At 53.9% G+C, this 27,229-nt stretch overlaps 1 protein-coding gene across 1 annotated transcript in view; it reads left to right on the top strand.

Moving 5' to 3' along the window:
* The first annotated feature begins 696 nt into the window (after nt 1-696).
* Nucleotides 697-27,229, top strand: part of lamb2 (laminin subunit beta 2) — a 49,748-nt gene continuing 23,215 nt past the window's right edge. Inside the window, exons 1-13 of the mRNA XM_033036934.1 lie at nt 697-959; nt 11,424-11,593; nt 12,314-12,449; nt 16,132-16,205; nt 16,690-16,878; nt 17,624-17,687; nt 20,730-20,932; nt 22,551-22,671; nt 23,345-23,533; nt 24,243-24,422; nt 24,940-25,052; nt 25,354-25,433; nt 26,784-26,919. Of these exons, the coding sequence (XP_032892825.1) occupies nt 932-959; nt 11,424-11,593; nt 12,314-12,449; nt 16,132-16,205; nt 16,690-16,878; nt 17,624-17,687; nt 20,730-20,932; nt 22,551-22,671; nt 23,345-23,533; nt 24,243-24,422; nt 24,940-25,052; nt 25,354-25,433; nt 26,784-26,919 (1,683 nt within the window). The 5' untranslated portion in view covers nt 697-931. The remainder of the gene's footprint in view (nt 960-11,423; nt 11,594-12,313; nt 12,450-16,131; nt 16,206-16,689; nt 16,879-17,623; nt 17,688-20,729; nt 20,933-22,550; nt 22,672-23,344; nt 23,534-24,242; nt 24,423-24,939; nt 25,053-25,353; nt 25,434-26,783; nt 26,920-27,229) is intronic.

The following is a 27,229-nucleotide window of genomic DNA, read 5'->3' as shown; positions in this document are numbered from 1 at the left end:
CCATTCTCTCTCCCCCTCCCTCCCTTCCCCCTCCCTCTCGCCCCCTCCCTCTACCTCCCCCCCCCCCATCTCCTCTCTCTCCCCCTAAGCAGGGACAAACCCAGCTTCCCCACACTTTCTTCATTGGACAAAGCGCCTGCCCCAGGTATCAACCTTGCAAACCTTCCCTGAACTGCTTCTGCAACGGTAACATCACACAGGGTGGCGCAGCTGATAGAGCTGATGCCTCACATCACCAGAGATCCGGGTTCGATCCGCACCTCGGCTGCTGTCTGTACGGAGTTTGCACGTTCTCCCTGTGACTGCGTGGGTTTTCTCCGGATGCTCCGCTTTCCTCTCGCATCCCAAAGACTTGCAGGGTTTGCAGGTTAATCCGCCCTCTGCAGGGAGTGGAGGAGAAAGTGGGAGAGCTAGCGTGAACGGGTGGTCGTGGACTCGGTGGGCCGAAGGGCCTGTTTCCACACTGGATCTCTAAACTAAACTAACTGAGTAACTTGAGGTCTCAACCTAGAGTCGTGGTGTGGATGTAGCCCGGACCATCACACTCCCCACCACCATCGACACTTCCAATCGCTCCACACCCGGATTGTTCTGGATCCACACTAGAACTGCCGCGGATACAATCCGGGTTGCTCGGATTCTGCTCTGGATCTATTGCAGGCTGAGTCCGGATCCACTCCAGACCCACTCTGGAGCAAGTCCGGGTCCACTCGGCGACTCGCTGTGATCCAGCGCAGACCGACTCCGGATCCATGCCGGAGCGGCTCCGGGTCTTTCCCGAACCCAGCGGGACCCGCTGCTACTGAGTCCGGGCGGGGACAGGGACAGGGACAGGGGCCGGGACAGGGCGGGCGGGCAGTGACTGAGCGGACACGATCCCAGTGGACAGGTGCAGCGTGAGGGAGCGCACAGCCGAGGGATCGCCGCTACCATGAACCTCTTCATCCTGCTCGTTTGCGGTGAGTGAGTCCGCGGCGCAAAGTTAGCGAGAAGTTTGTGGAAAGTTTTCGCGGGGGGGCGGGGGGGGGGGGGGGGGGGTGACCCGGGGCGGCCGCTGATACAGTTCATCACTCCCTCCTCACCCAGTCACCCCCTCCTCTCTCCCCAACACCCCGTCCTCCTAACCCCCGCCCTCACCCCTAACCCCCCACCCTCCCCACCACCCCGTCCCCCCACCCTCACCCCTAACCCCCACCCTCCCTACCACCCCTAACCCCCATCCCCACCACCCCTAACCCCCCACCTTCCCATACCATATAATCATCTAAAATTAAGGACACAAACACCTCCGTTACTCTCTTTCACACACACCCACACTAAATAAACAGTCAGATACAAACACACAAACTCATTTAATCTATTCACACACACATCACAGATTCATAGGCAGGCACACTCACACAGTTAATCTGTCATACACACACATAATCACAGACACACACATAATCACAGACACACACAATCACCACACACACCCCGCACAGTTAATCTCTCTCACACACATGGACACACACAATAACTAACTCGCACACACACACACACAGCATCAAACACACACACACACAGCATCAAACACACACACACACAGCATCACACACATACAGCATCACACACACATACAGCATCACACACACACACACACACACACAGCATCACACACACACACAGCATCACACACACACACACACAGTTAATCTGTCACACTCAATCGCACACATACAGACCCACATTCGCACACTCACAGTTACCCTCATACACACGCATAGTTAATCTCTTTCTCTCACACACAAACACACATGCGGGGTGTGTGTGGGTGGAGAGACTGCAATAGGAAGGGCTGTGCTGCTGTAGTCTGTAGCTGTGTCCTGTTTACGAGCTCCCTGCCGCTGCCGCCCATGGAGCGGATCCCGGGAGTTCCTGCCCGGCATTCCGGACATTTCCCCGGCCCACCTCCTGCTGCACTCCTGCACTCAGCCAGGAGGTGGGGGGAGGTGAGGAGGGTGCTGGTAGTGCCCTCCTGCCCCCTCTCCTGGAGCCGAAGGACCAGTTACGTTCTCTGGTCACCCAGTGTGGCCACAGTAGGGCCGGGACTCAGAGCTGCAAACACTCGGCAGGTCGGACAGCAGCCGTGGAGGGAGCAGGAGGAAGAACACTGCTCCCCTCTGACCGGTGACCTCTGGCTGGGACAGATGCACGGTGGAAGGGAGCCGTCACACAGCACAGAAACAGGCCCTTCGGCCCACCTTGTCCATGCCGACCAAGATTACATACTGGACTAGTCCGATTTGCCTCCATTTCCCCCATATCCCTCTAAACCCTTCCTATCCATGTATCTGTCCAAATGTCTCAAAAGCCGTAACTTGTATCCACTTCTATAGCTTCATCTGGCAGCTCGTTCCAGATAACGGAAAATGTTGCCCCTGAGCTCCCTCTTAATTCTCCCCCCTCTCACCTTAAGCCTGTGCCCTCTAGTTTTAGGATCGTCTGCCCTGGGGAAAAGTCTGTGAGCATTCGCTTTAACCGTACTCTCATGATGTTGCGGTGAGCAGCAACGTGCCTGGTACCGCGCTCCCCTCCCCTGTCTCTGCGCTCGGATGTTTGGGGAGATTGTACCTTCCCTGTGCTTGCTCCAGCGTGTGGGGGCCACAGACAAATCTTTCGCTCTTTGTGTTGAACTGCGGCTTGTTCATGCCCCGTGGCCACATGGTGCATGGGGAGGGAGTTTGGGGTCACACGCAGGCTAAGGATGGCAGATTACCTGCCTGCCTGCAGGATAGCAGTGAACAGGTGTATCTTTAACACAGTCCCGTTAGCTTTGAGTCAGTGTTTCCGAGACTAATTGCAGAGGATTAACAAGTCCTCAGAGGCTGTGAGGGGACGAACTCTGATCAGTGCAGACATCTGCATTACTAATCTGGGAATGTTCTTGTGCTGTTACTGGTTAGATGCCAGCATTGTAACTGTGGAGATTCAGTACGAGATTCAGTACCAGTGGGGATGGGTCTGTCACTGTATAACACTGGGGTACAGTACCGGTGGGGATGGTGTGTGTGAGACAATCTCTGGGTGCCTATGACTGGTGTTCTGGGTAACATGAACCCATGCTGGAATGCGGTTAATTTTGGAGCCGGCTTGGCAGACCAGCCGTACATTCCTGGCCGTCCGGCTGTGCGTCCGGTGTGGGGGCTTTGCCAGCGGTACATGGGGTCGGGCAGGGAGTGGGGCCGGCTTGAGATGCTGTCAAAGCATCTGGAGATGGTCTGGGTGTCAGCGTGAACTGGAGCCTGGCTCAGAGGTCAGGGGTCATCCCGCCCGGGGAAGGTTCCGGAGCCTGGGAAAGTTTCCCACGTACGCAAAAAGCAGGAGACAGGTTCACTGTGTGTGGACACCTCCCTCCCTTCCCGTCCTCTCCCCTGAACCCCTCCCCTCCCCCAACTCAAACACCTCAAAGAGGAAGAAAAAAACTCCTCCAAAGAACTCCCCCCCATAGAGAAACAACTCAAGAGGGCACCAAAAGAAAGAGTCAAAAACTCTCTTCCTTCTCCCCCCACCTCTCTCCCCCACTCCCTCTCTCCCCCACTCTCTCTCCCCCCCACTCTCTCCCCCGCTCTCTCCTCCCCTCCCTCTCTCTACCACTCCATCTCTCCTCCCCTCCCTCTCCCTGAAGAGAAAGCAATACTCGAGGAGCAGCCCCTTCAAACACAGACAGGGGCCACAGCCTCTCCTTCTCTGCACATATTGGGTGATAGAACCGTACTGCAGGCAAACAGGCCCTTTGGCCCACCTGGTCCATGCTCACCAAGTTGGTATACTGTGCCAGTCCCGTTTGCCTGGATTTGCCCCATGTCCCTCTAAACCCTTCCTATCCATGTATCTGTCCAAATGCCTTTTAAAAGTCGTAAATGTATCCACTTCTATAGCTTCGTCTGGCAGCTCGTTCCAGATATGGGCCACCCTCTGGGGTCCGTCTTGAATCTCTCCCCTTCCACACACACTGGAGCCGGTGATTCCAGCATGTGTCGGGGCCTGATGCCATGGTGCTGGGTTGAGGCTGATGTGCCCAGCCTGCCATGTACATCTGTCCCGGTCCCAGTGACCTGCTGGGGATGGAAGCCCGTCCTTCATCAGGGCTTCATCATGCGGGCACCAGTGAGGTTGAGGGTTGTGTCAGTTGTCAAGCTGGAAAGAGTGCAGAGAAGATTCACGAGGATGTTGCCAGGACTCGAGGACCTGGGGAATCAAGATTCATACGTTTACAGTGAGGAGGGAAAAATTTAATAGGAACCTGAGAGGCAAATTTTTCACACAGAGGGTGGTGGGTGTATGGAATGAGCTGCAGGAGGAGGCAGTTGGGGCAGGTACTATCACAACATCAGAGACATTTAGACAGGTACATGGAGAAGAAAGAATTAGAGGGATAAGTCAAAAACGGGCAGTGTAGATGGGACATCTAGGTTGGCGTGGGCAAATTGGGCCAAATAACCTGTTTCTGTGCTGTGTGATTCTGTGACTCTGGCAGGCAACATATTATTTCGGTAATCAAACTCAGCAAACAGCGGCACCCCCTAAAAGGACTTTAATGATCCCAGTTCGCAGTGGATCAGTTGCTATGGAGATGCGGAGGTGGGGCGGGTGAGCTGTGCGGCTCAGCAGACAATGGCCCTCTGAGCTCCTCACGGGGGGCGTAGGTGTGGTGCAGTGGACAATCCCCTCCCCCACCCTTGCCCACACCCCCCTCTTCCCTAAAACCAGCTCCCCACCAGTCTGAACCCACTGCATCTCTTCCCAGCTCCCAGACTGAGGGAAAGAAATTCCAGGGAGAAGAATGAGACATAAAATGCTGGAGTAACTCAGGTCAGGCAGCATCTCTGGAGAACGTGGATAAGTGACGGTTCGGGTCGGGACCCTTCTGCAGACTGGAGGAGAACCTCGTCAAAGCAGATGTGAAGAAGGGTCCTGACCCAAAATGTCACATCCATATTCTCCGAGAGGCTGGCCGACCTGCTGAGTTACTCCAGCACTTTGTGTCTTTTTTTTTTGTAAACCAGCACCTGCAGAGTTCCTTGTGTCTCCAGTTTACAAGGAGAGGTTGGATAGGCTGGGATTTTGTTCTTTGGAACATAGGTTGAAAGGTGACATTATTGAGGTGTACAAGATCATGAGGGGCAAGAAAAAAGAGAACGCTCACAGTCTTTTCCCCCAGGGTAGAGGATTCTAAAACTTAAGGTGAGAGGGGAGAGATTTAATAAGGAACTCGGGCGATTTTTTCACTTAGAGGGTAGTCTGTATATGGAACGAGCTGCCAGAGGAAGCTATAGAAGGAGCCGGCAAAATATCAGTCAAGAGACACATGAATGCTGGAATCTGGGGCTAAACACAACGTGCTGGAGTAACCCAGCAAGTCAGGCAGCATCTGTGCAGGGAGCGGACAGATGACCTTTCTGGTCGGGGCCCAGCACAGGACTCTTCAAAGATGTGACGGAATCCACTTTTGTTGAAAAATAGAAACACAGAGTATTTTTAAATTAACATGAGACTGAAAGACAAATACTTTTAAAGTGATGAGGAACTGAATGGGGAGGCACAGCAGCGCAGGGCTCACAGAGACCTAGGTTCAATCCTAGAACTGTCTGGCTGTGTGGAGTTTGCACGTTCTCTCTGTGACCAAGGGGGTTTTCTCCGGGCGCTACCGTGTCCTCCCACATCCCAATGACGTGCAGGTTTGTCAGTTAATTAGCTTCTGTAAATTGTCCCTAGTGTGTGTCAGATAGTGTCAGTGTACAGGTGACTCCAGGTCGGTGTGGACTCGGTGGGCCGAAGATCCTGTTTCCGCGCTGTATCTCTTAATTAAACTAAACTGAATGGTGTTGGTGTTCAGGAGTGTCCTTGTACACAGATTAATGAAACATAACACAGACGTCAGCAAATAATTAGGAAAGTATTTTGTCTTCATTGTAAGAGGGGAGGTTAAATACACAATGCACCAATTAAACAGGCCCTTCGGCCCAATTAACCCATGCTGACCAAGATGCCCCATCTACGCTAGTCGCACCTGCCTGCGTTTGGCCCATATCCCTCTAAACCTTTCCCATCCATGTAGCCGGGGCCTGTTCGAGAGCAGAGGTCCAGTGCTGTGTCGGCATCTGTGATTGGTTTGGGCACCTCCACTTTTAGCTATGTCCTCTCTCCCGCCCTAAATAGCCTGCCGCCGCCGCCACTCTGAATAACTCATGTCTCTGCGCTGTTTAATGCTTCAGTTTTGGGCTGATATCTTAAACTGATGTTTCCAATTTTAAAAGTCCAGATTTGGATCACAGTTTCCAAGCCCCTCTCCCTGTGGACACACTCTGTGACAGGCAGTCAACAGACTCAGGAGAACAGGCTCAGACACAGGGCGAGACCAGGGGTCGGGATGGGTGCAGACTTCAACCCCCCCCCCCCCCACCCCACTGTCTACTCACCGTCCCGGCCCTCCCCCCCCCCCCCCCCCCCCCCCCCCCCACCCCCGGTAAACAATCCCCCTCCCCCCCCCCCACCCTACCCTGCCAGCGTGTATCGCTGTTGGACACATCGAACCCACTCCCACGTCCCGTCACCACCTCCTCCCACGCCATGACTCCCAGGAACCCCCTCCTCACCGTCACCCCCTTCCCCAGTCACCAGCAACAACCTATCCCAGAGATTGTCGACGTTTCCACCCATCCCCAGAGGTCAAATTATTTGTTTTGTTTTCCATCTGCAAAATAAAAAAAAGAATTTGTTCCTTGACTGGAACATTCCATTCCCAGGCGTTCCAGCAAGGACTGGGATCGGAGCTCCCTCACCAGTAGATCCACATCTGCTTCTCCGACCCTCGACACTCTCTTTGTCTCTCCTCACAGATGCAGCCTGACCTGCTGTTCCCCTCCCCAACCCAAACACAGCAGCCCCCTCCCCCGAGCACCCTCCCCATCGCCCCCAGTCCCCACCCCGGGCTGGACCCCCTCAGCTGGAACCACTAATCAGGGAGATCTATACAGGTCCACCCACCACCGCTGTTCCGACACCCTTGGTTCCAGATCCTTGCCGTATTGTCCCTTTTGCCGGACTAACACAGGTCACGGCCTCAGGGAGCCGGGATCCCAGCCCACAAGGACGACAGCGGAAGTCGGCTACGGGAACGGATCTGCCGGCTCTGGCCAGGCCGGAGTCCCAGAGCCCTGGACGCAGGGGGGGAAATTCGACCAGCCGATCGAAGGTTGAGGTTGGCCGCCTCACCCGGCCTATTTTCGGGGGGGACATCCTTGGGGGGATTTTGTCCGGATTAACGGGGAGGGGCCGGATCACCAGTTGGTGGAAAATCTGTGCTGGACCTGCACTGACAACTGGCTGCATTTACATATCACCTGTGAAACCGCCAAGGTAACCGCCACGACCAAAGTCTGACCCCAACACACACAGTTGCACCATGGGAAGCATCGTATCGGGATGCTTCACACCCTGGTTTGGGAACAACTCTGCCCAACACCCCAAGACATTACAGAGAGTTGAAGATGTCGCCCAGTTCATCACACAGTCTAGACTCCCCACCGTCGACTCCATCTACACTTTATCTCGATAACCATAACCCTATCGACACTCCACACTCTGGTATTTTTCTCATTTGTACTTGAGCTGCCTGTTGTCCTTGTGTGCGGTTTGATTGTACTTGTGTACAGGATGATTTGACCGGACAGCACAAAGACAACGTTTGTTGCTGCATCTCGATACACATGACAATAATAAACCAATACTAACACTGCTGGAAAATAGCCGGACAGATACTGCAATAGCAGCCCCATCTCAGACGTCTGATATCCGGGTATGAGTTCAAATCCCGTGAGGTTATTAATAAGTATCTGAAAAGTGCAGAGTAAATTTATGAGGATGTTGCCAGGACCTGAGCTATAGGGAAAGGTTGAGCTGGCTAGGACTTTATTCTGTGGAGTGCAGGAGGCTGAGGGGTGATCTTAGAGAGGTGGATCAAATCATGAAGCAGAGGTGGGTCGAATGCCTTTTACCCAGAGTGGGGGAATCAAGAACCAGAGGAGATAGGTTTAAGGTGAGAAGGGAAAGATTTAATAGGAACCTGAGGGGCAACGTTTTCACACGTTGGGTGGGTGTATGGAACGAGCAGCCAGAGGAGATAGTTGAGGCAGGTGCTGTAACTACATTTAGACTGAAACATGGATAGGAAAGGTTTAGAGGGATATGGGGCAAATGTGTGCAGGTGGGAGTGGTGTAGATGGGGCAAGGAGGGTTTGGGCTGAAGGGCCTGTGTGTGACCCTGTGACCAGAGGCAGTGTTGTGAATTTCTTGCTATTGGTTTCCAGCTGGGCCTTGATGTTGGTGCTGGGACATGGTGTAAATGACCGGTGTTGACAGACACCCACACCTGGCGCTGTCAGCACCTCGCTAATGGCAGCTGTTGCCCATGGCGACAGCCAGCACCACCGGCCCCCATCCCCACGCTCATCCCCTCGGCCCCACACAGCCCCTGACAGCCACTGATGACCTCTGACATACACACACCCCCCCCCTGACCTCCAGCCAGGGAGCGCAGCCTCACCCAGGGTCCGGAACATTCCCTGGCCGATGGTTGAACTCATTCCCTGGACACCGGAGGCACAGGGGGAGGGTCCTGGAATACACAGACACGTGTGTACGAGGAACTCGCAGCCACCTGAGGCATGTGGACAGCCATGTGTACATGGAACATGTATAGCTATGTGTGCAAGGAACACGCAGTCACACAAGTCATGTGTACAAGGAATGCGTACAGCTAAGCGTACAAGGAACATAGGTGAGGCGTGTGCACACAGAACACGTGTATAGACATGCGCACTCGGATCATTTGTACATCCATGTGCACCATGAATATGTCGTCAAGTGAAGCAAGAGCGGAGTTCACCATTCTGCCCCTTGGACCTGCTAGCCCTTCTGCCCAGACCCTCTTGTACTTCAGCACCATTCCCCATGCCCAGCATTTGCAGAATGCCAAGAAATCTAAACATCTGATTCAGTCAAAGAACCTCCACAGTCTCAGGGTAGAACCACAGAGCCAAGCAGCACGGAATCAGGCCCTTTGGCCCACCTTGCCTGTGCTGACCATGTTGGCATTCTGGGCTAGTCCCATTTGCCTGCCTTTAACCTATATCCCTCTAAACCCTTCCTATCCATGTATCTTAATTTTAAGGACATTAATTAAATGTCCTTAAAAAACAATAATTGGAGCCATATCTACAGCTTCCTCTGGCAGCTCGTTCCAGATATGGACTACCCTCTGAGTGGAATATCTTAAATCTCTAACCTCTCACCTTAATCCTGTGCCCTCTGGTTTTAGAATGCTCTACCCTGGGGAAAAGACAGTGAGCGTTCACTTTATCCATGCCCCTCATGATCTTGTACACCTCAACAAGGTCACCCCTCAGCCTCCGACGCTCCAGAGAACAGTCCCAGCCTATCCAACCTCTCCCTGTAACTCAAGCCCGCAAGCCCAGGTAACATCCTGGTGAATCTCTTCTCCACCCGCTCCACACGGGTCTGCCTGACTTTTGAAGAAAAGACTGGAAAGTCTGAAGAACGGTCTTGACACAAAACGTCACCCATTCTTTTTCTCCAGAGATGCTGCCTGACCCGCTGAGTTACTCTAGCACTTTGTGTCTATCATCGATATAAACCAGTATCTGCAGCCCCTTCATACACATTCTCCAGGAAGCTGCCTGACTTGCTGACTTACGCCAACACTTTGAAGGGTCCCGATACGAAACATCGCCCATCCATGTTGTCCGGCGATGCTGTCTGACCCGCTGAGTTACTCCAGCCCTTTTGTCTTTCCTTGGCAACGTAACACCTGCAGTTCTTTTTCCTACATTTTGTTTGCCTGACATTTTCCAGTCTCTGCAGCTGAATATGGCCATTGACACTCCCTGGAAACTGCTTCCTGAAGGAAACTGGTCCTTTACTGAGTTCAAGGGTGTTTTTCTGTAGAATGCAGCGGATATAAAAGGGAACAACAGGTTTCTGTCCTGCTGTACACAGCAGAGAATTGTCTGCTATGGCCAGGGTGAACGGCAAGGATATGTATAAGTGCCCTGTATTTACATATTTACTAATTTTATCAATAGAGACTATTTTGGGAAGAGGATAGTTGGCTGCTGGCACCAAGCAGCTGCAGAGGACACTGGCCAGAGGCACAGACACTAGGCTGGGTGTCCCCTGGCCTGGCCGAGTGGGAGAGGACACGGGGAGCTCTGCCCTCTGGCAAGAGGTACAGAGTGTGACAACGCACACCTCCAATTTCCTCCCAGCTGTTCTCAGGCAACTGAACCGTCCTCTCACCAACTAGAGAGTGGTCCTGAGCTCCCACCTACCTCATTGGAGATCCTTGGACTATCTCTAATTGGACTTTACAGTTCATTATCTTCCACTAAACGTTATTCCCTTTATCCTGTATCCGTATGCTGTGGGTGGCTTGACTGTAATCATGTACAGTCTTTCTGCTGACTGCATAGCACGCAACAAAAAGCTTTGGTTGAAGTTTGGTGCCCGTGACAATAAACTAAACTAATCTGAAATTCGAGAGTATGAATGCGTGGAGCTGGGTGCCGGGGAAGTGTGCAGTGAATGGCAGCACCTTGATGTACAGAGGAGTCTTGGGGTCCAAGTCCACACCTCCCTGAAAGCAGCAACACAATAGATAGAGTGGGAAGGTGTACGGTAAACTTGCCTTCATTGGTCGGGGCGGTGAGTGTAAGAGTCCGGAAGTCACGATGCAGGTTTATAGGACCTTGGTCCGGCTGCATTTGGAGTATTGCATGCAGTTCTGGTCGCCCCATTACAGGAAAGATGTGGAGGCTTTGGAGAGAGTGGAGAGGAGGTTTACCAGAATGCTGCCTGGATTAGACTGGATTAGCTACAGGGAGCGGTACAGAGACACACACACACAAAAACATCAATTACTCAGAAATCTCACACACTGCAAAACAGTGAACAGAAAAAGACAGTAAAATAAAACAAGATGTTAGTGCAAAACAAAATTAAACACAAGTCCATGTGGTGCAAAAGGTGATCCTTAGTGTTTCGTTACCAAGGTAGGATTCGGGCTGTACGGGTCAGTTCAAGAACCTGACGACACACACGCACTCACTCACATGGACTTACACATGCAGACACACACACACACACTTATAAACACAGAGATGCACACAAACATAGTCATACAGAACATCAAACATAAACACACTTAATTCTCTTGCGATAAATAGCAATTTATAATTCAAAGAATGAACACAGTGCACAGGAGGATTTGTGTTGTATTGTTTACAGTTACCATCTCTGTGTGTCTCTCCCTCTCCTCACACCCTTCCCCCTCTCTGCCCCCTCCCTCCCCTTCCGCCCTGCAGTGATGGGGGGCACCGTTGCCCAGGCTCCGGACGCTGCCCACGGCTGTGCCCAAGGCAGCTGCTACCCAGCAACGGGGGACCTACTGGTGGGCCGGCAGCGCAAACTGACCGCATCGTCCACCTGCGGGCTACGTGGCAGACAGCCCTACTGTATCGTCAGCCACCTGCAGGTGAGGGTCGGGGGGGAGACAGCTGTGCTATATTGCCCCTGCCACCTGTGGGTGAGGGCCAGGGGGAGGAAGGGGGTGTGGGGGGAGAGAGGGCAGGAAGCCCTATTGTATTGTCAGCCACCTGCTGGTGAGGCAGTGGGGAGATAGAGATGGGGCTGGGGAGGGTGGGGGGAGACAGCAGGCATGGTGGGGAGAATGAGGGAGAGAGTGGGTTAGAGTTGAGGGGAAAAACGGGGAGAGGGAGACACCGAGTGGGGAGAGGAGGGGGAGAGAGTCGGGGAATGGGGCGAGGTAGGTTGTGGGGGGGGAGATTGAGAGTGGATGGTGGGAGGGGGGTGGCTGGGGGGAGCTATTTGGGCAGGCAATTGGCAGAGTCCTCATTGCCAAGGGCCCGGTTGCCAGGGATCCGTGACCCGGTTGCCAGGGACCCGTGACCCGGTTGCCAGGGACCAGTGACCCGGTTGCCAGGGACCAGTGACCCGGTTGCCAGGGACCAGTGACCCGGTTGCCAGGGATCCGTGACCCGGTTGCCAGGGACCAGTGACCCGGTTGCCAGGGACCAGTGACCCGGTTGCCAGGGACCAGTGACCTGGTTGCCAGGGACCCATGACCCGGTTACCAGGGACCCGTGACCGGTTGCCGGAGACCTATGGCCCAGTTGCCGGGGACTGTCAGTCCGGTTGCCATGGGCAGTGACCCTGTGACCTTTCTCCCCAACAGGATGAGAAGAAGTGCTTCCTGTGCGACTCGCGCAGGTCGTACGACCGGCTACGGAACCCCAACAGTCACCGCGTGCAGAACGTGATCACCGCATTCACACATTACCGCAAGGAGGCGTGGTGGCAGTCCGAGAACGGTGCACGGCTCACATACAATATACAGCATACAATGTGGAACAGTACAGCACAGGAACAGGCCCTTCGGCCCACATTGTCCGTGCCCAACATGATGCCAAGTTAAATTAATCTCCTCTGCCTGCACGTGATCTATATCCCTCCATTCCCTGCATATCCATGTGCCTATCTAAAAGCCTCTTAAACATCACTATCGTATCTGCCTCCACCACCACCCCTGGCAGTATGTTCCAGGCCCCCACCACCCTCTGTGTGAAAAAATTGCCCCACATATCACCTTTATACTTTGGCCCTCTCACCTTAAAGCTATGCCCACTGGTCTATGTGTGTTTAATTTTCATCTGTATCACCAATAGAACAATGAAATTCCCACTTGCTTGCTGCAGTTTAACAGGCCCATTTGATTTAGGTTCATTATTGTCATGTGTACCGAGGTACAGTGAAAAGCTTTGTTTTGCATGCTATCCAAACAGATCTGATATACCATGCATAAATACAATCAAGCCAAACACAAATACAACACACAGATAAGACATAATAATCAATAATTCACTCAATTAATTGCAATTAATGTACAATTGGATATGATTTGGACTGGGCATGGAGTTTGGCACATACATTGTGGGCCGAAGGGCCTGTTCTTGTGCTGTACTTTTATGTAACTATAATAGTGCAAAACTGACGTCTGTAGTGCAATCAAAGTCCACAGAAGATCACAGTAGCTGAGGTTAGTGTTGTGCAGCGTTCAAGAGCCTGATGGTTGCTGGGAAGAAGCTGTTCCTGTACCTGGAGATCATGGTTTTCAGGCTCCTGTACCTTCTTCCCGATGGTAGCAGTGAGATGAGAGCGTGGCCAGGGTGATGATGCTGGCTGCATTTTTGAGGCAGCATCTCCTTTAGATGCCTTTGATGGTGGGTGGGTCAGTACCCGTGATGGACCGGGTGCTGTGTGTGTGGCGTTTGCACATAATTCCAGGTAGTCTCTATATCCTCCCACACACCACACATTTGCAGGTTCAGTGGCAGAAATTGGCCCCTGTAAATTGCCCCACGTGTGTGGGTGAGAGGTAGAATCTGGGGGAGTTGATGGGACTGTGGAGAGAGTAAAATGGATCATTGAAAAATTGGTGTGAGTGGGTGTTTAATGGTCAGCATGGGCTTGTTGGGCTGAAGGGCCTATTTTCTATGTGGTATTGATAAGCACACATTTGTTTGGTTTAGTTTATTGTCACGTTTACCAAGGTACAGTGAAAAGCTTTTGTTGCGTGCTAACCAGTCAGCAGAATGACTACACATGATTACAATTGAGGCATTCACAGTGTACAGATACATGATGATGGGAATAACATTTACTGCAAGTAAAAGTCCAGTAAAGTCTGATTGAAGATAGTCCGAGGGTCTCCAATGAGGTAGATGGGAGGTCAGGACCGCTCTCTAGTGGATGAGAGGATGGTTCATTTGCCTGATAATGGCTGGGAAGAAACTGCCCTGAATCTGGAGATATGTCTTTTCACACTTTTGTACCCTCTTGCCTAATGGGAGAGGGGAGGAGGGAGTGTGACTGGGGTGAGACTGGCCCTGGATTATGTTGGTGGGGAGACAGGGTGAGGTGTTGATGGAAGTGAGGGAGGTGTTGGCTAGAGGGCAGGGGTCAGGGAGCGCTGCGTCGGGGATGGGCGGGCCAGATGCGGGAGGGTGGGGCCATGCAGGGGAACAGTGCAGCCAGTGTGTGGGAGCTTCTGGCAGCTCGGCTCCGCTGGAATGTGTCTGTGTGAAGTAATCATCTCTATCGCCAAGCCCTGGCCTTGTACAGTCTTAGACTCACTCCGCACAGAAATATCTCTCTGCTTGCCTGCGAAGCAGGGCTGAAACCATTATTTATCTCACAGTCACAGTCACAGTCACACAGCACTGAAACAGGTCCATGCTGACCAACAAGCCCCATCTACACTAATCCCACCTGCCCATGTTTAGCCATATCCCCCCAAACCTGTCCTATCCATGTACCTGTCCAAGTGTCATTTAAATATTGTTACTACACCTGCAAATTGCCCCTCATATATAAAATCATGGGGGGAATCGAGGGATGAGGTGAATGCACAGAGCTCTTTACCCAGGTCGCGGACTTAAGAACTGGATGACATAGGTTTATGATGAGTGGGGGAAGATTTAATAGGAATCTTTATGGAACGAGCTGCCACAGGAGGTATTTGAGGCGGATACTATAACGACATTTAAAATACACTCCTTCTGTCTCCCCCTCCCCCTCCACCTGCCCACTCCTCTCCCCCCTCTCTCCTCCCTGCCTCCCTCCTCGCCCTCTGCCACCTCCACACCCTCTGCCACCTCCACGTCCCCCCCACCCCCTCCTCTCCCCTCTGCCTCCCCCATCCCCCCCTCCTCTCCCCTCATTAATCCAGGCTCAGACCCACAGGCACTGAGGCCCTTGTTATTTCTGTCATCGCTGGGGAACGCAGCTAATGTACACAACCCCATAAAAAGCATTGGATTAAGATCACCATCCTTTTATAGTGATGATCCACACAAGCCTGGATACCAGCGGCCTCTGGTAATCTTCAAACTGTGTGGTGGACTATTCCTGTGATCTCGAGCCAGACAGGTCTGGATAAACCTCAACTCAACTGTCTTTTAAATATTATTTTATTTCAACTACCTCCTTTGGCAGCCTGTTCCATATAATCATCCCCTCTGTGTGGAAAAAGTTGTCCCTCAGGTTCCTATTAAATCTTTCCTCTCTCACCTGAGTCCGATGTCCTATTGCTCTCCCCTGAGTAAACGACTGTGCATTCACCTTATCTGTTCCCCTCATGATTTTACTCACCTCTATAAGATCACCGCTCAGCCTCCTGTGCTCCAAGGAAAAAAGTCCTAGCCTGCCCAACCTCTCCCTGTAGCCCAGACGCTCGGATCCTGACAACATCCTCACCACTCACAGTATGGAAGGGTTTGATGTTGTAATGAGGAGAGAGGGTCCTGGGAGCCGGAGGGAGGGGAGATCGGGAGAATGTTCCCGGCAGTGTGACAATGATCTCGGACAAGCTGTGTGGATGAGCGGAGGAGATGATCCAATGGGAGTTTGTACAAAGAAGGGGCAGAGGTCCCAGCCTGGTCTAGTCCTTGTGTTTGGTGTTTGGAGTATTATGCTCAGCATAATTATAATAGTAATAATATATCTTTTATTGTCATTGCACATAAGTGCAACGAGATTTGGGTATGCAGCTTCCATCCGATGTCATAACTTAAATAACTAATAACATTTAGACTTGGATACCCCGAGAACATGGTTTGTAAAAAGAACATTACAACAGTAAATAGTCAAAACAGTTCAAACAGACTAAAGTGCAGATGTGTCTGTGCGACGTGACCATCTGAGGGAGACAGTCCATGGGGGTGGGGGGCAATCAGCAGGGCCGGTTCAGAGCCACTGATAGCTCTGGGAATGAAGCTGTTCCTGAGTCTGGAGTGGCGGGCGTAGAAGGCCTTGTAATGTCTGCCAGAGGGAAGTAGTTCGAACAGTCCATTACAAGGGTGTGGGGAGTCTTTATGGATGCTGACGGCCTTCCTGAGGCACCGTGTTGGTCACCCTGCTGCAGGAAGAATGTCATTAAGCTGGAAAGGGTGCAGAGAAGATTTATGACGATGTTGCCCCCCCCTCTCCCCCCAGGTGTCTCTGACGTCCATCTCCAGCTGGACCTGGAGGCAGAGTTCCACTTCACCCACCTCATCATGACATTCAAGGTGAGCACCGCACCCTCGCCCGGCGGGAGGGGGGGGGGGGGGTTCAGTGGAAGGGTTAGCAGAGGGAGGGAGGACATTGGGAGGAGGGGGATGGGGGGGAGGTGTCAGTGGGATGAGCGATGTGGGGTGGGTGGGAGGGTTACTGGAAGGAAGGGGCAGTGTGAAGAGGGGGGGTGGAGTTCAGCGGGAGCGGGGGTTTGGTGGGGGGGAGGGGAGGGTTAGCAGTGGGAGGTATGATGGGAGGGGGGTGGAGTGGGTGGGAGAGTTACTGGAAGGAAGGGGCGGTGTGAAGAGGGGGGGTTTGGTGGGGGGAGGGGAGGGTTAGCAGTGGGAGGTATGATGCTGGGTGGAGTGGAGGGGGGTGGGGTGTGTTGGAGGAGGGGGTGGGGTGGGTGGGAGGATTACTGGAAGGAAGGGGAGGTGGGAGTGCGGGTGGGTCCGGATGAGGACTGGAGCTGAAGACCCCCCTGCGTTGTCTCCACAGACGTTCCGGCCAGCGTCCATGCTGATTGAGCGGTCAGCAGACTTTGGCCGCTCCTGGCAGGTTTACCGCTACTTCAGCCACGACTGCGCGACGGACTCTCCCGGCGTCCGGCTTGGCCCACAGCTGGAGGTCGACGAGGTCATCTGCGAGTCCCGCTACTCAGATATCGAGCCCTCCACCGAGGGGGAGGTGAGGGGAGCTCAGCCTGCGGTCACTCTTACAGCTACAGGCCTTTCGACCCACCATGCCCATACTGTCCTTCAAGGGGGAGGTGAGGGGCAGTGGTTTGTGGTTATTCCCAGGGCAACAGGCCCTTCGACCCACAGCTGCAATACTGTCCACTGAGGGGGAGGTGAGGGGGTATTGGTCTATGGTCACTCTCAGAGCTACAGGCTCTTCAGCCCAACACACCTATACTGTCCACTGTGGGGGCAGTGGTCTGTGGCACTCCCAGGGCTACAGACTCTTCAGCCCACATTGGCCATACTGTTCACGGGGAAGGTGAAGGAGGCTATGCCTGTGGTCACTCTCACTGCAACAGGCCCTTCAGCCCACAATGTCTGTGCTGACCCTAATGTCAAGTTAAACCAATCGCATCTGGCTGCACAATTTCTATCTCCTTCCATTTCACACCTAATACCCTTTAATCATAAGATCATAGAACAGCACAGGAACAGGCCCTTCAGCCTACAATATCCATGCCCAACTTGAACTAATCTCTGCACGTGATCCATATCCCTATTCCCTGTATTTTGTTTGATTGAAACAGTTCAGGGAAACAGGCCCTTCAGTCCACCGAGTCCATGCCGACCATCGATCACCCGTTAACACTAGTTCAATATTGTCCCAATTTCCCACCCACTCCCTACACACCAGGGGGCAACTTACGGAGGGCCGGTTAACCTACAAACCCACACATCTTTGTTGTGTGCAGGTGATCTTCAGAGTGCTGAACCCAGCCATCGCCATCGAGGATCCCTACAGCCCCCGCATCCAGAGTGAGTAGTGGGCACTGGGGGGGGGGTTACATGGAGGGGCGAGGGAGAGGGGGGGGGGAGGCGCCCGGCTCAGGCAGTGCTGGTGGGAAGGAGGGGCGCCGGGAGGGAGGGGCACAGGTCGGGGGGGGGGGGTTTACATGGAGGGGCGAGGGAGGGGTGGGGTTACGTGGAAGGGCGAGGGAGGGGGGGGGGGGGGAGGCGCCCGGCTCAGGCAGTGCCGGTGGGAAGGAGGGGCACAGGTCAAGGGGGGGGGGGTAACAGGGAGAGGGTATGGAGTTATGGAGGGGGTGGGGAGGGGGTATAGAGAGGGAGAGTAGTATGGATGGGAGGGGCTGGGTTCAGGGATGGGCAGCTGGAGGGAGGGGCTGGGGGGAGCGGGAGGGGTATAGTGTGGGGGGTGAGGGGGTTATGGAGGGGGATGTGGGAGAGGCCACTGGGTGAGGTCTTGGACTGGGAATCGATGGAGGAATTGAAGTTGTTTCTGAAGGGACTTGCTGCTGGGTAAAGACTGATACGGGCTCATCCTAATGTTTAACCCTCACTCTGCCTGTGAGAATAAATTACAGACCTTCACAACCTCAGAAGTCGTCTGTGTGGAGTTTGCACGTTCGTTCTGTAACCACGTGGGTTTCCTCTGAGCGCTCTAGTTTCTTCCCACATCCCAAAGACATGCGGGTTTGTCGACAGCCTGAAGAAGGGTCTCGACCTGAAACGTCACCTATTCCTTCGCTCCATAGATGCTGCCTCACCCGCTGAGTTTCTCCAGCATTTTGGTTTCCCTTCGCATTTGTAGGTTAATTGGCATTGGTAAAAAACATTTAAAAAAGTTGACCCTGTTGTATAGAATAGTGCTAGTGTACGGGGTGACTGTTAGTCGGCCTGAGGACCTGTTCCCATGCTGTATCTCTATCGTCTAAGTAAAGTATAAAGTAAAAGAGGAGAGATACGGTCAGCTGTCATAGTAACATAGAAAATAGGTGCAGGGGGAGGCCATTCGGCCTTTTGAGCCAGCACCGCCATTCAATATGATCATGGCTGATCATCCAAAATCAGTTCCCCGTTCCTGCTTTTTCCCCATATCTCTTGATTCTGTTAGCCCTAAGAGCTAAATCTAACTCTCTTGAAAACATCCAGTAAATTGGCCTCCACTGCCTTCTGTGGCAGAGAATTCCACAGATTCACAACTCTGGGTGAAGAGGTTTTACCTCATCTCAGTCCTAAATGGCCTACCCCTTATTCTTAAACTGTTAAACAGAACCCCTGGTTCTGGACTCCTTCAGCATCGGGAACATGTTTCCTGCATCCAATCCCTTAAGAATTTTAAATGTTTCTATAAGATATCCTCTCATCCTTCTATCATCCGTGATGATGGCCACAGTCTCCAGCACTCCTGGCCATCTCTCCTCTCTGGTGAACTGCACATTGCCTCCTGTGCTAGGGTTTGCGCCAGGGCCATATGGAGCTTGAGTCAGTGACTCACAGCTCTCTGGAGCCTTCTCCCTGCCGTAAACAATCCCACGCTCTACAATCTCTGTCCGCCTCAGAAGCCTGAAAACCACAGTTTCTGTGTTTCCCTTGCTTGATAACCTTGTATATTCGGCTTTAAGTAGACTCAAGGAACTGCAGGTGATGGGTAACATAAAAAGACACAAAGCGCTGGAGTAACTCAGCGAATCAGGTGGCATCTCTGGAGAACCTTTCAGGTCGGGATCCTTCTTCAGATTGAGAGTAATGGGTGGGGGGGGAGGAGAAAGCTGGAAGAGAGGTGGGGTCGGGACATTATGTTTAGAGATACAGCATGGAAACAGGCCGTTCGGCCCACTGAGTCCATGCCAACCATCGATCACCCGTTCACACTTGTTGGTGTGATCCCACTTTCACATCCACTCCCTGCAGGTTAGGGGCAATTTACAGAGGTCAATTAACTTACAAACCTGCACGTCTTTGTGATGTGGGAGGAAACTGGAGCACCCAGAAGAAACCCACGTGGTCTCAGGGAGAACGTGCAAACTCCACACACACACACACACACACACACACACACACACACAGACAGCACCCGAGGTCGGGATCGAACCCGGGTCTTGGGCACTGTGAGTCAGCAGCTCAACCTACTGCCACCACTTTTACACAGAGAGTGGTTGGTTATCCCTGCAACTCGCTGCCTGGAAGGAGGTGGGAGCAGCGCTTTCAGAAGGGAATTGGGTCAACGATGCTTCCTAACCCTAATGCAATGCAGCCCAGAGGTGGTGCAGCACAGAAAGAGGCCATTCAGCCCATCGAACCTGTGCTGGCCTTTGTACAATCACCCCACCCCTCCCAAACCAAACATTGGGAAGAGTGGGAGGGGGAAAAGATGCACGTAGAGATCAGGAGTTTGGAAAAATAATTGAATGATTTAAAAGGGGATCCTTAAGTTCTATAAATAAAGTGACAGCAGAAGACCCCTCAAGTTTGAAGTTTAGTTTAGCTTAGTTTATTGTTATGTGTACTGAGGTACAATGAAAAACTTTTATAGCGTGCTATCCAGTCTCAAGAAAGACTATACATGATTACAATCGAGTTGTCCACAGTGCACAGATACATGATAAAGGGAATAACATTTAGTGCAAGATAAAGTCCAGTAAAGTTGGATTAAAGGTAGTCCGAATGTCTCCAATGAGGTAGATGGGAGGTCAGGACCGCTCTCTAGTTGGTGAGAGGATGGGTCATGAGTTGCTCATGTTCCACATCTTAGCTGCCATGGGGAGACTATAACTGCATGGGAACGTGAAGAGCCAGGGATGGGAAGTGTGCAGTGGTGGTGACGTTTCACTGATGGACCTCCCCTCCCCTCCTCTACCCTCCTCTCCTCTCACTTCCCCTCCCCTCCCTTTTCTTCTTCTCCTCTCCTCTCCTCTCCTCTCCTCCTCTCCCCTTCCCTCCCCTCTCCCCACCCATCCCATCCCCTCTTCTCCTCTCCCCTCCCCTCCCCTCCCCTCTTCTCCCCTCCCCGCCACTCTTTTCCTCTCCTCTCCCCTCCCCTCTCCCACCCACCCCTAGATCTGTTGAAGATCACCAACCTGAGGGTGAACTTCACCAAGCTGCGGACGCTGGGTGACAACCTGCTGGATACGCGGCACGAGATCAAGGAGAAGTACTACTACGCCTTGTACGAGCTGGTGGTGCGCGGCAACTGCTTCTGCTACGGCCACGCCAGCGAGTGCGCGCCCATTGCCGGCGTCCCCGGCAACATCGAGGGCATGGTAGGTGGTTTGGCATCCCACCGAGCAGTGGGGCACCAAGGCGGCTGGTGAAACGGCCACTGGGTCAGAGGGAAGGGGATGGTGGGTTAGACGGCAACCTCTTAAAATGGATTGAGATCTTCGTGACAAGGAGGCACCAGCAGGTTCTCTTGGAGGGAGAGACGTCTATTGAAACTTCTGTGACATCAGGTGTACCACAGGGGACTGGCATGGGTCCATTGCTCTTCCTACTGTATATCAATGACATTCCTAATGCAGCTTCGTCCAGAGTTCGACTCTTCGCAGATGATGCCGTAATTTATAGAGAGATTAAAACACCAGAAGGCAGCTTGTCCTTACAGAAGGATCTGGATGCTCTCTGTGAGTGGGGGGAAAAACCGGGCAGATGTCATTCAATACAACCAAATACCATACCATAGAAACATAGAAATTAGGTGCAGGAGTAGGCCATTCGGCCCTTCGAGCCTGCACCGCCATTCAATATGATCATGGCTGATCATCCAACTCAGTATCCCGTACCTGCCTTCTCTCCATACCCTCTGATCCCCTTAGCCACAAGGGCCACATCTAACTCCCTCTTAAATATAGCCAATGAACTGGCCTCGACTACCCTCTGTGGCAGAGAGTTCCAGAGATTCACCACTCTCTGTGTGAAAAAAGTTCTTCTCATCTCGGTTTTAAAGGATTTCCCCCTTATCCTTAAGCTGTGACCCCTTGTCCTGGACTTCCCCAACATCGGGAGCAATCTTCCTGCATCTAGCCTGTCCAACCCCTTAAGAATTTTATAATACCATGCATCTCTCACACAAGATTAAACCACTTTTATCAGAATACAACATGGGTAGCCATACATTGCTTGCTGTCGACCGTCACCCATTATCTAGGAGTCGAATTAAGCAAAGATTAAAGTTGGACGAAGCATATTAGTCAAGTGTCTAACAAAGCAAATAGAACTCAACTTGGTCAAAAAGGCCCATTTCAAAATTTCATCACTACTCTACTCACTCCGACCTGCGCGAGATAACCACTGATGAGGTGTTTGTACAGTAATCAACCAGAACCAGAACCAGGGCAGTGGGCCACAGGGGAGGGGCAGTGGATCAGAGGGGAGGGTGCTGTGTCGGGGTTGGAGTACTGGGTCCAGCCAGACCGCCGGGATGGTTGACCAGAGGAACACAGTAGTGGGTGCATGGAGCGAGCTGCCAGAGGGGGCAGTTGAAGCATGTGCTCTCACTATATTCTCACATCCAGGCAGAACTTTATACACCCCTTCCTAGTTTAACGACATCCTCCCCGTAACAGGGGGACCAAAACTGAACATAATACTCCAAGTGCGGCCTCACCAATGTTTTGTGCAGCTGCAAAAATATCAATCCAAATTCTACTCTCAATACTGCGACTGATGAAGGCCAATGTACAAAAAGCATTTTGTCACACCCTATCTACCTGTGACGCCACTTTCAGGGAACTATGTACCTGCACTCCTAGATCCCTCTGCACTGGGAAAGGGAAGGGCCAGGAGGGGTCGGGTGGGGTAGTGTGGGAGGGGGGGGGGTTGATGTGTGAGGGCCAGGGTGGGATTGCCCACTGCACTGACACTCCTCCTCCCTGCCACCAGGTACACGGGAGGTGCGTGTGTAACCACAACACACATGGGCTGAACTGCGAGAAATGTGCAGACTTCTACAACGATCGTCCCTGGAGGCCGGCTGAGGGCCGCAACACCAACGCATGCAAACGTCAGTGTGGGGAGAGGGTGGGGGGGGAGGGGTGAGAGGGGCGGATAAGGGTGTCCTGGCAGGGGAGGGGTGGGGAGTTGTTGGGGGTGGTGGAGGTGAGGGTGAGGGGTTCCCTGCGTGGCTGGGTGGTAACGGTGACCCTGCGGTTCCAGGCTGCAACTGCAACAACCACCCGGCTGCTGCCACTTTGAAATGGGGAGAGTGGAGGAGGTGAGGGGTGGGAGGTGAGGGGTGGACAGTGAGGGTGAGGGGTGAAGGGTGGACAGTGGGGGTGAAGGGTGGACAGTGGGGGTGAAGGGTGGACAGTGGGGGTGAAGGGTGGGAGGTGAGGGGTGGACAGTGAGGGTGAGGGGTGGACAGTGGGGGTGGGGGGTGGACAGTGGGGGTGGGGGGTGGACAGTGGGGGTGGGGGGTGGGAGGTGAGGGGTGGACAGTGAGGGTGAGGGGTGGACAGTGGGGGTGAGGGGTGGACAGTGGGGGTGGGGGGTGGACGGGGGTGGACAGTGGGGGTGAGAGGTGGACAGTGGGGGTGGGGGGTGGACAGTGAAGGTGAGGGGTGGACGATGGGGTGGGGGGTGGACAGTGGGGGTGGGGTGGACAGTGAAGGTGAGGGGTGGATAGTGGGAGTGAGGGGTGCTGGGGCCTGGCAGTGATGGTGACCCTGTGGTTCCAGGCTGCGATTGCAACAACCACTCTGCCCGCTGCCACTTCGACATGGCGGTGTTCCTGGCAACGGGCAATGCCAGCGGCGGCGTGTGTGACAACTGTTTCCACAACACCATGGGCAAGAACTGCGAGATGTGCAAACCATTCTACTACCACCACCCGTCCCGGGACATGCGTGACCCACGCGTGTGCGTGCGTGAGTACCCGGGTACCGGCTGGGAACCAGGGGTGGGGGGGAGAAGGTGGTCTCAAACTGCCTGAGAGGGTAGTTGATTCCTCTTGTTCTTGACTCCCCTACTCCGAGTAGAAGACTGTACATTCACCCTATCTATTCCCCTCATGATTTGACACACCTCTATAAGATCACCCCTCAACCTCCTGCACTTGAAAGAATAAAGTCCTCACCTGCCCAACCTCTCTGTAGCTCAGGCCCTCGAGTCCTGGCAAAATCCTTGTAAATCTTCTCTGCACTCTTTCCAGATTAATGACATCCTTCCTGTAACAGGGTGACCAAAGCTGAACACAATACTCCAAGAGCAGCCTCACTAATACCCTGTACAACTGGAGCATAATGTCCCAGCTTCTATATTCATACCCTGACTGATAAAGGCCAATGTACCAAAAACCTTCTTTGCCACACTATCTACCTGTGACCCCACATTCAGGGAACTATGTACCTGTACACCTAGATCCCTCTGCCCTACCACACCCCCCAGAGCCATGCCCTTCACTGAGAAGGTCCTGCCCTGGTTTGACTTCCGTACTATGCCGGCAGGTGGAGGGGTTAAGGGGGTGTGGGGTTTAGGCGGGAGGGGGGGTTACAGGGTGTAGGGTTTAGGTGGGGGTGGGGGTTATGGGGCATGCGTGGGGTCAGCTGTGAGAAGGTCAGCGTCTGTATGCTGCAGCCTGTGACTGTGACCCGGACGGATCGCTGGACGGAGGGATGTGTGACAGACGTGAGGAGTCCTCGCTGGGCGCGCTGGCCGGGCAGTGCCGGTGCAAGGAGCACGTGCAGGGAGCACGTTGTGACCAGTGCAAGGCCGGCTACTACGGACTCAGTGCAGCCAACCCACAGGGCTGTCAGCGTGAGTGCCCCACACCACACCCCGCCTAATACCCCTCCCCACACCCCCACCCTCCCTCCGCACATCCCTCCCATCCTCAACCCCGCAGCATGCGTGTACTGCACCACGCCACCCCTCACTGCACCTCCCCCCCCCGCCCCGAACGCCCCACCATCCCGTCCTGTCCCGTCCCGTCCCGTCACAAACCCACAGAGCGGCCTGCGGGTGTGCCTCACACTACTGCACCTCCTCCCCTCCCCACCACCGTCCCACCCACCACATACCATGCTCTTGTTCCTCTGCCCCCCTCGCTGCACCCCCTCCAACTGCCCCTCTCACCGCAAACCCGCAAAGCTGTCAGCACCTCTACCCCCTCCCCCACTGTCCCCCCCTCCCACTGAAAACCCTTGAGGCTGCCTTGTGTGCGCCTGGTGCCGCACCACCCCTCCCCCTCTTTGCGCCTCCCTCCCCTCTCCTGCCCTCCTGCGCTCCCCCCTCTCACCTCGCTGCCCCACCCTCAGTGTCGGTCTCTTTGCAGCTTGCTGGTGCAACCCCCGTGGGACGGTGCTTCGCCCTGTGACCTGTGACCCCGTCACTGGCGACTGCTTCTGCAAGAGGCTGGTGACCGGGCGGCGCTGTGACCAGTGTGTGGTGAGTCCCTATTCTCCCCCCCCCCCCCCCTCCACAGTGTGTGGTGTGTCCCTCCCCCTCCTCATCGCGTGTGTGTGTGTGTGTGTGTGTGTATTCACATGTCCATGCCGTAATTGTGCCCATGTGTGACCGTGTATTTGCTGTGGTGAATGGCCAGCGCTGTGACTGTCCCGGTACATGTGTGTGCAGGGGTGGTGGTGTAAGTGTGCCGGGTGTGTGGGCGAGTGCGGTGGTGTGAGTGTGCCGGGTGTGTGCGATGGTGGTGGTGTGAACCCTGTGCTAATACAGTGCTGTGTTGCAGGGGGAACACTGGGGGCTGAGCCACGATGCCAGTGGCTGCCGGTCCTGTGACTGCGACCTGGGTGGAGCGCACGACAACCAGTACGTGGGGGGGGAGGGGGGAGCTGGGGTGGGTGAAGGGGAGGGAGGGTGAGGTTTGGCCGGGGCGAGGGGAGGGAGAGCCGGGGGCGGTGGCTGGGCAGGAGCCAGTGGGGGGCAAAGGGAATGGCTGCACCCAGGGCACTCCTGGAGTACAGGGGGATACTGGGGTCCAAGTCTACAGCTCCCTGAAAGCGGCAACATAGGGAGCAGAGCGGTAACAAAGGCGTAAGGTTACATAGAAACATAGAAAATAGGTGCAGGAGGAGGCCATTTGGCCCTTCGAGCCTGAACCGCCATTCAATGTGATCATGACTGATCTCCCCATATCCCTTGATTCCGCTAGCCCCTAGAGCTCTATCTAACTCTTTTAAAATCATCCAGTGAATTGGCCTCTATTGCCTTCTGTGGCAGAGAATTCCACAAATTCACAACTCTCCGAAAGGTTTGCTTGCCTTCGTCTGGCGGGGCATTAGACATGTCAGGAAGTCACAATGCAGCTTTATAGGACTTTGTTTAAGAAAGAACTGCAGATGCTGGTAAAATCGAAGACAGACAGACTGGAGAAACTCAGCGGGTGAGGCAGCATTTATGAAGTGAAGGAATTGGCGACGTTTCGGGTTGAGACCCTTCTTTAGACAGATGTCAGGGGAGTGGGGTAGGACAAAGAAAGAACGTAGGAGGAGACAGTGGGACTAGTGGGAGAACTGGGAAGGGGGTGGAATGAAGATAGAGAGCCAGGGCGACCTGACGTTGATCAGGCCACATATGGATTATTGTGTGCAGTTCTGCTCGAGTCGCCCCCATTGTGGGAAGGATGTGAGACTTTGCAGAGGAGGTTTACCAGAATTATGCCGGAATTAGATGGTTTCAGGTAGTGGGAGAAGTTGGACAAACTTGGATTGTTGTCTCTGGAGCGTCAGTGGTTGAGGGGAGATCTGATGGAAGTATATAAACTGATGAGAGGCATGGATAGGGTAGAGAGTCAGAACCTTTATCCTCCAAGGTGGAAACGACTAGAGGGCATAGATTTAAGGTGAGAGGGGCCGTTTAAAGATGATGTGCAGGGCAAGTTTTTTACACAGTGGGTGGTGGGTGCCTGGAACGTGCTGCCCAGGGGTGGTGGGGGCAGATACCATAGTGGTGTTCAAGATGGTTTGAGATAGATACATGGAAATACAGGGAATGGAGGGGTATGGATCACGTACAGGCAGAGGAGATTAGTTTAACTTGGCGTTATGTTGGCAACGTACATTGTGGGCCGAAGGGCCTATTGCTGTGCTGTACCGTTCCACGTTTGGAGGAAGCCGAGACGTATCCGCACACGCTGACTGCCGTCTCTGTGCTCGGCAGGTGCTCGATGGAGACGGGTCAATGCCGGTGCCGGGACCATCTGACGGGCCGGCGGTGTGACGGTGTGCAGTCCGGTCACTACCTGCCTGCGCTTGACCACCTCACGTACGAGGGGGAGCTGGCCCAACACGGCACCGTGAGTCTGCCGGCGGGGGGGGGCAGACTGAGACGCCAACTACCCCCACTCCCCCCGTCGGGACTGAGGCGCCCCCACCCCTCACTGTCCCACAGCCGCTACTGCCCCACCCCCCCCTTCTCCCAGACCCCCGACCCCATCCCAGAGCCCCAGTCTCTCCCGTCCCCCCGTGGAACTGAGGCACACACCCCTCACTGTCCCAGATCGGTTGTTGCCCCAGTGCACGTCCCCACACCCCCTCCTCCCCCTGCCGACTCTCACCCAGCCCCAACCCATCACCTGTTTAACCTCCCCCTCCCCCACTGTACCC

This window comes from Amblyraja radiata, chromosome 18 (assembly GCF_010909765.2).
Source record: "Amblyraja radiata isolate CabotCenter1 chromosome 18, sAmbRad1.1.pri, whole genome shotgun sequence".
NCBI classification, from domain to species: Eukaryota; Metazoa; Chordata; class Chondrichthyes; order Rajiformes; family Rajidae; genus Amblyraja; species Amblyraja radiata.
The sequence above is the reverse complement of the archived record's forward strand: the minus strand, read 5'-3'. Positions and strand labels throughout refer to the sequence as shown.